A 12,768-nucleotide genomic window follows, 5' to 3' on the forward strand; every position below is an offset into this window, starting at 1 on the left:
TCGAATTTGTGTCCACACTTCACAGCTAACTCTATTCTCTACAGTGGGCCAAATTCTAACCCTCCAGATTCCCCTGAGCACTGGGGAAGTCTGAATGTAGATGTAGACCTCCAATCTATTTCCATTTTCCCCATTTGTCTGCTGATTTTCAGAAGAATCTCCCTTCAGGGAATTTCATTTAATCAACGTTCTCCAAACTAACACAGATAACACAATTCAGTGGCTGAGTGAAGGGGGAAGGAAGGTAATGAAGATTCATTTCTCATTATTCAAACAAATTTATAATTAAAAAATATTTTAAGACTAAGAAGAAAATTGCTTATTAATGATCATTAGCTGATTTCTTTCCTAATGGGAAAGATTACCAGGAAATACATTCACCAAGTATATCTGACTGAAGAGAATAAAAAAAAAAAAATCCAATCAATCCAATTATCATGCAGCAGCAGTCAAGTATTTAATGAGCCCTCAGTGCCTTCTGGAAGCAGAGTAGGAGGATTATATAACACAGATGTTAAGTTTTTATATGTTTGTTGATGGGGAAAGACTAAAATTTCAAACGATGGCATATGCTGCTCTACATAAGCCTGTTTCCTTTCCATTTAAGAAATAGTCACAAACATTTTCTCTTCACATATCATAATTCATCCTGGCTAATCTATGATGAAATGCTTTGTGTTACACAGTAATTGCTCTATTTTTAATATATCTCCTTCAAAAATGGCTTAATGTTGCCAAAAGGAACTCTCCATATATTGTCTGAATGCCCAAATCCAGGACTGGAAATGAAAGATAAGATTCATATGTTGCTTAGTTTACATGGGTTCAGCCAATGCTTAGATGTTATTTTTAGACTGATTGAAGAGATAATTTTCATGGCAGCCCAGAGTATGCAACAGGGAATAGTGTGGTTAAATACCAAAGAAATGCTGAGGCATTTGATATCTGCACTAACTGTTTATAGTCAGCTTACTGCACCTCCAGGGATATTTGGTGGTATAAAGTGGCCACACAGCCCTCTGCAACTCTCTCAGTGCAGGAATAGCACAGCGTTTATGTACACCAGCTCCTTCGCAATAGCCATCCAAGGGCATGGGGGAAAAAGGGGAGCTGAACAGCTTTGAATTCAGCTATTTTGGGCTGTGGAGAAGCCCACTGGCCCTCATGAAAGTAAGTTAGAGCAGGTCCTGGGTAAATTTCAGGAATGTCACTTTATGAACAGAGCTTAGGTGAACAGCTGTTTAAGAGGAGAATAACTGTTGCAACTGTGGGGTTTAAAAGAGAAATAATTGACAGAACAGACCATGTGGATATCTGTGACTTAGGTACAGGCAGTGTCGATATTACAGATAGGCAACTCCTCACTGTCAAATTTGAAGCAATATCAATCTGGGTTTGTAGATGAACATAGCAACTTGGGATGTCTCTGGTTGATGAGGTTTTTTTTTAATTAATTGTTACAAATAATTTAATCTTTTTGATTTGTGATTCACATAAACCATTTTTAACTAGTCTCCTTAGTAATTAGTCAGGTTATTTCTAAATTAATAAATACCTAACTAACTCTTACATAGTGCTTTTCATCAACAGAACTCAAAGTACTTTGGTTCCTTGCCCCCATTTTACAGATAGGGAAACTGAAACACACAGAGTGCAAATGACTTGCCCAAAGATCACCCAGTAGGAAAATGACAAGGCTTGAACAGAACCCAGGTCTCATGAATCCAAGATCAGTGCTATGGATGTAAAGAAGAAAACTAGAAAAAATATCCTAGTAATCTCCCTACAAACTGATCCCAGATATTTCATTATGACACCAGAAAACAGAATGTTAAAAATAATCTGAAGCATCATATAGTAACAAAACAAATTCAATTAACCAAATTCAACATCTAAATTGTTACTAAGAAATCATACAGCATCTATGCTGTAGTCAATTACTTAATGCTATTGCTGTTAGTGAGATAGCCAGACTCATCATTGTTGTATTGGTTCATAATCAGGCTTATGCAGCAAATAAGAAAATTAAAGTCAAATTCAATCCAGTCAACACTGGATATTTAGTTTTCAGAATTTGCATAATGCATGGACACTTCTCTGCAGGAATTGTTTTTGTGATGCAGACAGTTCAACATCTCTTCCCCTGAATTTGTGCAGTTGTTTTTAACATAGCGAAAAATATTTTAAAGTGAAATAAGTTTCTGCTTGGCTTCAATGCCAACCAAAATTAACTTTGTGTGGTCCAATGTGAAAGTAATATAAGTAGCTTCCAAAACTTGGAACTGTTTATACAGTGAGAATGGTTATAAATAACAAGCAAGAACTCTAATAAAGCAAATGGCATGTTCAATCACGTACTTGTATCTATTTACAGTTGTTACTGTTGTCATACATAATGCCATTCAAAAGATGGCATATAGACATCCACAGCCCTTGCATTAACCTCACAGAACTGACTGTTTTAGAAATGAAGGTTTTGGGCAGGAAGCTGGAACATCAATGTAGCGTAACCTGCTAAGAATTTGATTAGGTATTTAAGAGTGGTTTTAAATAGCTAATCAGATAGCGGTTAAATAGTGGTTGAGGCCAATTACTATTGTAATGTGCTCCTAATCTTCCCTTAAAACTGATGCATAGTCTGCAACCACTGCATAATGCAACTTTTCTCTTGCTCCATTAGATAGGAGCAAGGGATATGGGCACATGACTCATTCAGTTTGTTTTTTTCTGGCTGCCATAATGTCCATGTGTGCAATTCACCGTTTTAGAGTAATATATTAAATCCTTTACAAAATAGGACAGTAGTACTTAAACAATCACTTCTTGTATGTTTCTACCTTGCGGTTAGTGCCAGTTAGGGTAAATCTGCTCCTAAATTCAATGAGCACTGACAAGGACTTTCTTAAGAGAGGGCCACTGGAATCATTCACTGATTCCTCATTGATCATTTTGGAGCTACTCCTTTGATTCTGGCATTTGCTACTCTTCTTTTCCTTCATCTTTTATACAGCAATGGTACGTTTTGTTGGTTGAGTGACATGCTTAAGGTTGGCAGGTTCCTTCCTTCCAGTGATCCTGGGCTGGCTGGATCTATTAGATTGATTTTAATTTTGGAATGGATGGTATAGCACTTGCTGCAGCTCACTTGTGACAGATGGCTTTTAAATTTGTTTAATAAATAAGCTATGACATGCACAGCTTTGAAAAGCATCAGCAGTAAATGAGGTATTTACAAGGAAATTTTGACAGCTCTCTGTTAATCCGTGGACATCTTATGAAATGCAAAAGGGCAGATTTCATTAGCGTATACTCTTTTTTCAGTGTAGGCGTTTACCTGCCATTAACTGTGTGACACATACTATGGAGCTAAGGTGTTATAGCCTTTAACAGGCGTGCTCTACAAATGAATCCTACGCACATTTTTTCAGACACTTACTTCCAGCAACTGTATGCCATGAGGCCCCGTTAACAGTTCCATCTTCCTTCTGGAAATCCTCTGTATGGCATACTCTCCTTCTGGCATCTGTCATTAGTCGGTGTGTGGAGGCATACGAATATGCCAACCAGCGAAATACATGGTCATCAGGGGTAGGTGTGTGCTCCTGAGTTTTCCATGTAGATCGGACCATATCATATGGGTATGCAACGACCAGTTCTCCTCCTTGTAAATTGCCACCTAGTACAAATGGAATTTTTTCCATCCATGCTATCACTGCTCGAGTCTCAACTGCCACCTAGATGGAAAAGAAACAACAGCGTCATTGAGGAATATGAAATTCAGTGGTCCTCACATATTTGGACAGTAGACAGAGAGATGGTGTTCAGTTATGCATTAGGTTTAACATAGCCAAATCAGATCTAGGGTTTGGGTTCACATTTGAATTCAATAGAGATGAGTTGTATTCATGCAATTTTTGAGCAAACTACTGAAAATCTTGAAAATACTGAAAACGCCCGCTTGTCTTGTGAAATTTCTACCATCTCAGGCCAAATCCTTGAAAGAATCACTCATTTTTCATGAGAATTTGGCTGCTTCTGCACCAGAATTTGGAAAATAGGGCCATTTGGATTTTGGATCTTGAACTATAAAAGGTAGAATGAAAGCCAGGGATTTGAACCCAAGCACTCAGGAATTCAAAGAGGTTCAGAGTCAAGGTTTTGATTTTGTTCCTTCTTTAATTCTATTAATATTTTATTGTGCAATAAAGCAATATATGAGGAGTTAGCACAAAGCTCCTATCACTTAGAAACTATGGCCTCGATCTTCAGTTGCACAGTGATCACTTTATGCTAAACCACTGGTGCAAAGTAATCCTAAACCAGCATAGCTAACAATGGGAGAATCATTTGTGTACAAGAGGATCCTCTGTTAGCACTGAGCCTTGCAATTCCAGTGTTACCCTCTTTCCTGTACCTAGAAGAAGGGGAGTGAACAAGGGAATGGGGGACGTATTCAGGGCTTCCCTGCATTCTGGTATCTTGAGGCAACTGGCAACCAGAAGAAAATACAGCCTTCATAGTGCTTGATCTTATGCTGGGAGGCCAGACTAGTAAACAGCCAGTTCAGGAATGGAAGTGCATGCACTCTGTAGCAGCAGCCAAAGATCTAGGATGATGGCCCCTACCCCTGTTCCCATTGGTGGCAATGGAAATGAAAGAATTTGCAAACCAAATAGGCTTAAGTATGAAAATATTTCTAAATCACACAGAGTGCACAAGGTTTAAGTGTCTTCCCCTCATTTAATCTCAAGATGGTTATATTCAGCCATTGGAAACTTTGGCCACTGTTAAAGTAAGACATGCAGAAATGAGTTAATGTCTTTACATTATTAAGTGAAATTAACACAGGTCACTGTGATGGTTTTGCATATAAGATGGAGTCTGATGTGTTAAGAGATTTTTTTTAAAGCAAAATTCAGTAGGAAATTTGCCTGATGACTAGTCTTGTCCTTTCTAAAGAGCTCTGCAATCAGACAAACCTGTGGAGATGTCTTATTAAAAGGATTGAACACTCTGTCTCTCCAAAATAAATAAAAAGAGGTCCAGAGACATAAACAAACACCTATACAAATTAATATAATTACAATGATTCTCACTATTTAAAAAAAAAAATGAACCTCAGTGTAAGTTGGGAGGAAGAACTTAATTCTCAAAATGCACTGTTATATATGCTACTAATAGTCTGTCATTCCCCATCTCTCTTCCTCATTTAAATTTCTGATGAATAAGAAATAGGCTCTTAAAAGCTTTTTTAAAATATCTCATGAGATTTCATCTCTAGATCATCCCACTCTTCCTTTGTCTCTCCCTTTCTCTCTGGAGCTATTTGTACTTACTGTAGTATTTTCAGAAAGGTACCATTCTGGAATTGGAATATGATGATTTGGGACTTTTCTCTGAACCCTCTTCCTATCTTCAGCTTCCCAAAGCATGGTATTTAAATCAGGGAAATTATTGTTGATGTCAATGCCATCCTGAGTCCATCTTCCTAAAGACCAGCCTCCTAATTCCGAGCCCTGTGACAACATTTTCAGATCATTTCCTGTGTTACCACCAATCGAGCATGTGTTACATTGAATAGCTCCATGCATCTTTCAGTAAAATCATAAATTCAAGGTCTTAAATGTTCATAGCTATGCAGGATCCCACTGAACTCTTTTCTAAGAGTTGCTTGCTATCCTGGTCTAATTCTAACATTGGGAATTACATTCTGTCTACCTAATCTTTCTGCTGAAGTTCCAACTGGATAAACTACGATATTCTTCAATCTCTAATGCCGTGAAGTGTTATTGTCTGCAGTGAATTTTATCACCAAAGTGGCTGTACTTCACTAGTAGGTGAATACATTCTAATTATATTGTTCTATGGGCTACTCTGAATTACAGCAGTTCGAAGTTGCACAAGGATGACTTGATTGGATGAGGCTGTGCAGTCTATCCTAGTCTATCCTAGTCCCAGCCTGTCCCTGGCATGTTCCCTCCATGATAGAGAAAGTGAGTATACTGGAAGAATCCTCAGCAGCTAGTTTAAGGTTTCTTTGTGTCACTCCAAGAGCACAAAGCAACCTTAGCAGAGGCCAAGGGTCTGCTGCACTGTTTTAAAGATACATGCGCACACACATTATTCCACATGTCTGTATAGAGCAAGTAATGTTTATAAAGCACTTTGGGATCCTTTGAAATGAAAAGTGCTATATTAAAATAACGGCATTCTCATGTATTAACTATTAGCTATAAACTCCTCCACAAAGTGAATGAAATTAAATTATGTAATATTTAACTGGCACATCTCAAGAATTTCATTTGACTAGTTTCATTCATATCATCTCTTATTAATTACTCAAAATTTCATCAACATATTTTTGGCTTTAATGAATTATCTTGGGTTTTGACCATGATGTTTGTCACATAAGATCAGAACAGGAAGAAAGAAAGTTGTAATCATTTAGTACCCATTCAAATTTAAAAATAAAATAAAAAGAACAATCAATCATTCAGAACAATATAAAGAGTGGAGGAAAATTTCAAAATGATATGGTAGAGGTGACATATGTTCCCTTTATGGAAGGGAAACGTTTGTATGTTGATACTGAGACTCACAAACTCTGGGTACTTTTGTATTCTTGACAGCTACTGAGTAACCCTGATACCTGTTTCCATCTGCATCTGATCAGGGGACCTGGAATTTTTCCACTTGGATATGGATATAACAATTCTCCGTGCCTTTGTTCCTTCCACACTGAAATATTGCAATGCACTCTACACTGGGCTGCACTTAAAGAGCAATCTGAAATTAAAGCTCGTTTAGATTACAGCTGCTTGTTTGCTTAGCTGTGCTTCTCGTGTGGAATACATCATACGTGCACTACAGACAGCACTGATTACTAATAGGTTTCCAAATTCAATTAAAGGTGTTCATACACTATCCTATATGGTTTATGTTCTGGCTACCTTACAGACAGCCTCTTTCCCTAAGTGTCTTCCCAACAACTGAGATCATCTGGAACACTGTTCACTCCACTTTTTACTGAATAAAATATCTCAGTGGGTTCTGCTTTTCTCTGTAGAGTGTTGCTTTATTGGCTTTGTTCATATTGATTCCATCCAAATTTGTCATTTTTTTAAAATCATCATGAGAATGGGAGCATATTTTACCAATCAACTATGAACAAGATAATTGCTAGTAATGTTGACAATCACATTACCACTTCATATGCCAACTCATATCCATCTGGGTTGACTGAAGGAAGGAGATGAATTCTGGTGTCCTCAACGAGGCGTATAATGCGTGGATTCCCAGCCAGATATTCCTGGCACATAAATTGCATTAACAAAAGCATTAGCTCACGTCCAAGCACCTCGTTCCCATGAGCCCCTGCCATGTAGCGAAATTCTGGCTCACCTGTTGAAAACAAACAAGAGAGGAATGTAGTCAGAGAAGCAAACCAAGGATCCAGTCCAACAGCCATTGGAGTTAATTGGAGCCTTTCCACTGACTTCTTTGGGGATTGGGTCAAGCCCCAAAATAAACATATCACAACTGAAAAAATTTACCTTTTCTAACTTGCCTATACCATTTAATTTTTCTTTCCCATTGCTCCTACCCATAACTTAGTAATATCTGACAGCAACCATGTAAAGCTGTTGGGATACATTTTCCATTGAACAATGTAGTACAAAACTAAATTACATTATTTTGCAGTTTCCAATTACAGTAAAACACTGATATAGAACACTTTTAAAAGTTCTCTGCTTTTAAAAGATAACATGACAAATCTCTCAGTGGCAGTTCTTTGGAACACATATTTTACTCTAACAAAGACAGATAGATACATAGTACAAAGTCTCTTCCTGACTGTAGAATATGTCTCTAACCTCACACAATCATATTAATTCATTAATCTAAAATAATGATTCATACTTATTTGGCAAGGTTTTATTAAATGGTACAATATTTGTTGTCTTTTACTGCATAGTTCAGACAGACTCACAAATGGTGTTGGTTATTTAACCAACAAATATATTCAACTCCCTTTTAACCATATACACCATTAACAAACAATAGTTACTGTAGACTATTATACCTAGTGACCAAATTCTTCCTTCATAGGCACATATAGGAGAAGGGAGTTCTATCTGCATTTCATTGGTGGTGTCTGGAATAATTCTACCTTTCAGAATGTCATTAGCTTAGGAAATATGGAACTAAACTGGCACTTAATGAATTAAGAAGAACCGCACATACTGCACATGAAGAGATTGGCTAAATTTTTCAAGTGAAGTCCACAAATACACTTGAAATATTTGAGGTTGCAATTATTTGTGTGCAGTGATTTCCCATCTAAATGCTAGGTTCTGCCCAGAGAAATAGACCTACTCATAATGACTGCATGGGCATATGTGGGACACTGGTTATGAATGCATTCCATGGACCGGATGCGTAAGCAGTTTCAGACTATGCTACGGAACCCTTCGCCTCCAGGTCACTGGTCTAAGTTCAGCCAAGGTGGCTGGTCATTGATAGCTGATATTCATTCTAATGGTAAGGCTATTCAGTGGCATAACTTGGTGGTCTCGGTCCAAATCATAGAGCTAAATCATGCCACATGGGTACAGCTAAACCTTGACTGTAAATGGCACTGTGCAGTTCCTTCACCTGAGGGGTAGCTCCGGGATGCACACAGCATGTGATGCAGAGCTCCCCATTGTGCGCACTACTGCGCCCTTTTTGTCAGTTGAAGCTCAGTCCCCCTCTACATATCAGTCCCAACACCATACCAGCATCCTTGCTGGTATTCTCAGTTGAGAGATTGAATGGGTCTGTAGACTGAACTACTGTCTCACCACCAGACACTGTGCACCCAGAATTGAGATGAGACACATTAGTGGAGCAACATAGGGAAATTTGAGCTGACTGTGCTTGTGGTACAGATATTCTATAGATAAAGAGAAAACTTCACTCTTGAGGGCTGTGAGCCAACCACATTTCATGGCACTAAGATCCCCTCTACATTTTTTTTAAATTGTAAAGAATATAACCCATTAGCAATAATGAATTGGATTCCATTCCTATAATGCCTTCTATATATGTTCAATCTTTTCTTCTCAGATTAGAAATAGAACGTTGAAGTTCCTCCCACACACATGCAAAATCACTGCTTCAGTGAACATAAGTTTCTTCAGTTATAATTGCGGCAGACATGTGACATTAAAAAAATAAAATAAAACCACCCTGAAACAGATTAATCAGAGTATAATCCTAACCAACTTCATGTTCTCCTGGGTTGTCTGAGATCTCGACAGCATACAGTTTTAGTCCTTGGTGGCTTTTCCCAATGTTGTAAATTCTCGTGATATTCGGACACATTTCATTCACAACTTTCATCAACTGTCAAAGAAAAAATGATGCACTTATGTATATTATATATATATAATATATATGTCAAATATATATACACACAATATTGATTATAACTCATTCAAGATTTAGATGATTTTATGATTCAAAACTGGATGTAGGAGAAAGACATGATCTTCAGCTTAATTTTTCTGAAATGTTGTAACTAAAAGTTGAAGCTGAAAACAAAAATTGTTGAAAAATCCATTTTGGAGACCATAATAGGTCTGCTGGCTCCGAACCAATGTTCATTCAGCTAGAATGAGTAGAAGAGTCTTCTGGAGTAGCACTGTGTGGGCAAAGTTCAAAATCCTTCTTACATCTGACATTATTTAAGTTAAGGATCTGAGAGGAGGGACAGTCAAATATCATAATAATAATAAATAAATAAATACTTTGCCCTCCTGGTATATAGCACTTGACATTTTCAAAGCAGTAACAATAATTAAATAAATAATCCTCTCAACACTCCTATGAGATAGGAAAGTACAAGAACTAATTCCTTTTTTTACAATGGGGTCTGTGACATAGTGGCAGAGTTGTGCCTAGAATGTGGGGATTCTCCACATTTCAGGCACTTAACCAACTATTGAGTCCATTAGAGGATACCTCTAGAAGCACTGTGCCCCCTGACCTCATACTAGGGCTCTGATTCTGTAAGAGGGAAGAACATCACCTGTTGAAAAAAACATTTTTGCAACATTTTGATTATATCTGGAGGTCTTCATTCAAGTACAGACCAAGACCAACGCTGCTCATTTTACACTATAAAATCTGTGATAGGATCACAGCATGAGTTGATATGGATGTGGAAAGAATGGCAAGACAAGCCTCATCTGAAAGGGGGAGGGCATGCTACAGTCTGAACTCTCCCCACTGTGTGTGGACATAGGGGGAAGAATAGGAAACTTTTCATCTTTCATCAAGATGTCATTGAACCATAAAACTTTTCAGAGGTTTGGGGTTAGAGATGTAAAGTATTAATAGCAAGGGTGGGAGCCTTGCTACTGTATGTGACATTGCTGGCTCCAGGTAGCACCAGATATGTGCATGGCTTGCGAGATTAACACAGTTTTTATATAGGTTAATAGTTCTCTGGCTTGGTGTTGGGTAATGGTTTTTATCATGCACATCTGTAAATTCAATGATTTATAGGTGAGTATACAGTTAATGCACATGACATTCAAACCTGCTGAACTGATTGGTATTGTAATGTCTGTCTTGTTGCAAATTAATTGCATGTCAGTGCTGTACACCAAGTACTGCTTGTCCATTAGCGACAACCGAGTTCAATTTTTGCACCACCGCCTCAATATCAACTGGATTAAAAGAAACAAATGTGCAAGTTCAAAGAATGTGATCCTAATAAGAAATAATAGATTTTGTTGCATTGATTTTGTTCACTGAAAGGAGTTACTTAAAGAAATAAGGACTTTACTGTAAACTGGAATCCCAGGGAATATGAATTAGACAATCATTTCTTTACCTGACTGTACATACTCCACTGAACGAGTATTGTAGCATAACGTAATTTTGTTCTCACCGCATTAATTTAGAAATAATATTAGATGACAACAAGGCTGATGATTTTAGGATTGCAATAATTAGATATGTCCAATACCCATGCTGCAATTTAGCAAATTTAAGTGGAAACGTAATTCTTGCTGATGAAAATGTCATCAAAATCCCACCCATAAAAGACTGCAGTTCTATTTATAATCAGTCTGCAGATAGACTAACTGATGTGATACTTTTGTATGTTCGCTAATCGCACAGACCAATTTTACAAACAAAAGAGCAACTTTCCTCAGCAATCTGAAGTCCATCCTCATCTGGAAATTTCAATGTAGTACAACACACTGTCTTAGTGTAAGACAAATTCCTTTATTGCCATTATCATCACCATCAATGTTTTGGTATTAAGTAGCTTCTAGAGGCTTCAACTAGGTCAGGACCCTGTTATGTGAGATGCTGTATACACAATTAGTAAAAGACAAGTCAGGCACTGCCTCAAAGGGCTTACAGTCTAAAAGATATAGTAGGTGGATGAATCAAATCAAAGCAGGGGAGGAAGGGAAGATGAGTAACCACTAATGAGCATGTGGATCTATAGGCTAGCTGTGTGCACAACCTGTAGGTGTAATAAGCTGATCAATAGTACTAATATTGGTTCATCTACCCATCTTGGCACATACAACAATTTTTCATTGTTTGAGGATATTTGGTCAGAAGTTTTTTGGGACCTTATTGTGCAAGTTCCTTTTTAACTACAAATTTACATTTGAAGGTCCACTTTGTGACAGAGTGAAAAATAATTAGGAGGAAGTTCCCTTACCCATAATAAATGGAACAAAACTAGCATCATTCTCTGATTAATTATGATCTCCATATCACTTTTCTCTTCCTACCCCATCCTCCTCCTTTTCTCACACCTCTTTTTTTTCCATTCATTCTTTAATTTTCGTATTGGTAACTCCTTATTCTCTGCTTTTATCATTTAGAATATATCAGTTGAATATATTTGTTATTCCAACTAAAAATGCATATTTAAAATGAGAACAATTTTAAAAACTTTCTAATATTTTAAATGATTGGTCTTCTGAAGGTAGTCTCAAAAGGCATGGTCAATAGGATATTGGAGCAGAAACATGTATTTAATGCATAAGGCAAATCATTTTTATCTTAAATTACAAAGCAAAATGAGTACAATTTATAGCCAGTATAAAACATAAAAGGAGGTCTATTATAGCTGGATGGAATTCCCTTTCTCTAATGTATAGATAATGAAAAAATGTCTAACTCATATCTGTCCATCTCAGTTCTTATGTTTTGATTCTGCAAAACAACACTCCCTGGCCAGATCCCTGCAGCATTTTCAATTTCCATGTGGGAGCAAGCATCTGATCAATGCAGAGCCCCTTGCAGGACTAGGAGAATAGAGTGGAAGCATCTCAAACATGCCTATCACTATAGTATCATGGGCCCTGATTCAGGAAAGCACTTAAGAACATGTTTAAGTTTATTCTTATTCAGGAGAGTACCTTGGGCCTGATCCAAAGCCCATTGAAATCAATGGGAATATTTCCACTAACTTCAATATGCTTTGAATCAGGCCCTTGAATTGGGGCCTAAAATCAGTGTGAATATTTCCATTACTTTAATGAACAGTATGCTCATTAAGCACATACTTAATTTTTGAGCTGGGCCCTAGGTACTGAAATACTTTCTGATCATGAATTACATTTTTCATTATCTCTTAGTATTCTAACAGAGCCCAATAGTGCAGTATAATTAAGATAGTTCATGTTTACATATTAACTCAAATGTTAAGGGGCTTATAAACTGGGAATAAAAATTCAGTCTATATTGAAA

The 12,768-nt window shown here is 37.2% G+C and overlaps 1 protein-coding gene across 3 annotated transcripts in view; it reads right to left on the bottom strand.

Moving 5' to 3' along the window:
* CPXM2 (carboxypeptidase X, M14 family member 2) overlaps positions 1 to 12,768 on the bottom strand; it is a 103,761-nt gene that overhangs the window by 11,168 nt on the left and 79,825 nt on the right. For 2 of the 3 annotated variants that reach the window (XM_067533389.1, XM_067533391.1), the window contains exons 8-11: positions 9,264 to 9,387; positions 7,205 to 7,401; positions 5,337 to 5,516; positions 3,437 to 3,734 (exon numbers count right to left, since the gene is read on the bottom strand). In XM_067533389.1, coding sequence (XP_067389490.1) covers positions 3,437 to 3,734; positions 5,337 to 5,516; positions 7,205 to 7,401; positions 9,264 to 9,387 — 799 coding nt within the window. The remainder of the gene's footprint in view (positions 1 to 3,436; positions 3,735 to 5,336; positions 5,517 to 7,204; positions 7,402 to 9,263; positions 9,388 to 12,768) is intronic. The other variant, XM_067533390.1, reaches the window with a different exon arrangement.

Source organism: Emydura macquarii, unplaced genomic scaffold (assembly GCF_026122565.2).
Source record: "Emydura macquarii macquarii isolate MOO-44397 ecotype Brisbane River unplaced genomic scaffold, CSIRO-AGI_Emac_v2 contig_3343, whole genome shotgun sequence".
In the NCBI taxonomy this organism is placed as follows: domain Eukaryota; kingdom Metazoa; phylum Chordata; order Testudines; family Chelidae; genus Emydura; species Emydura macquarii.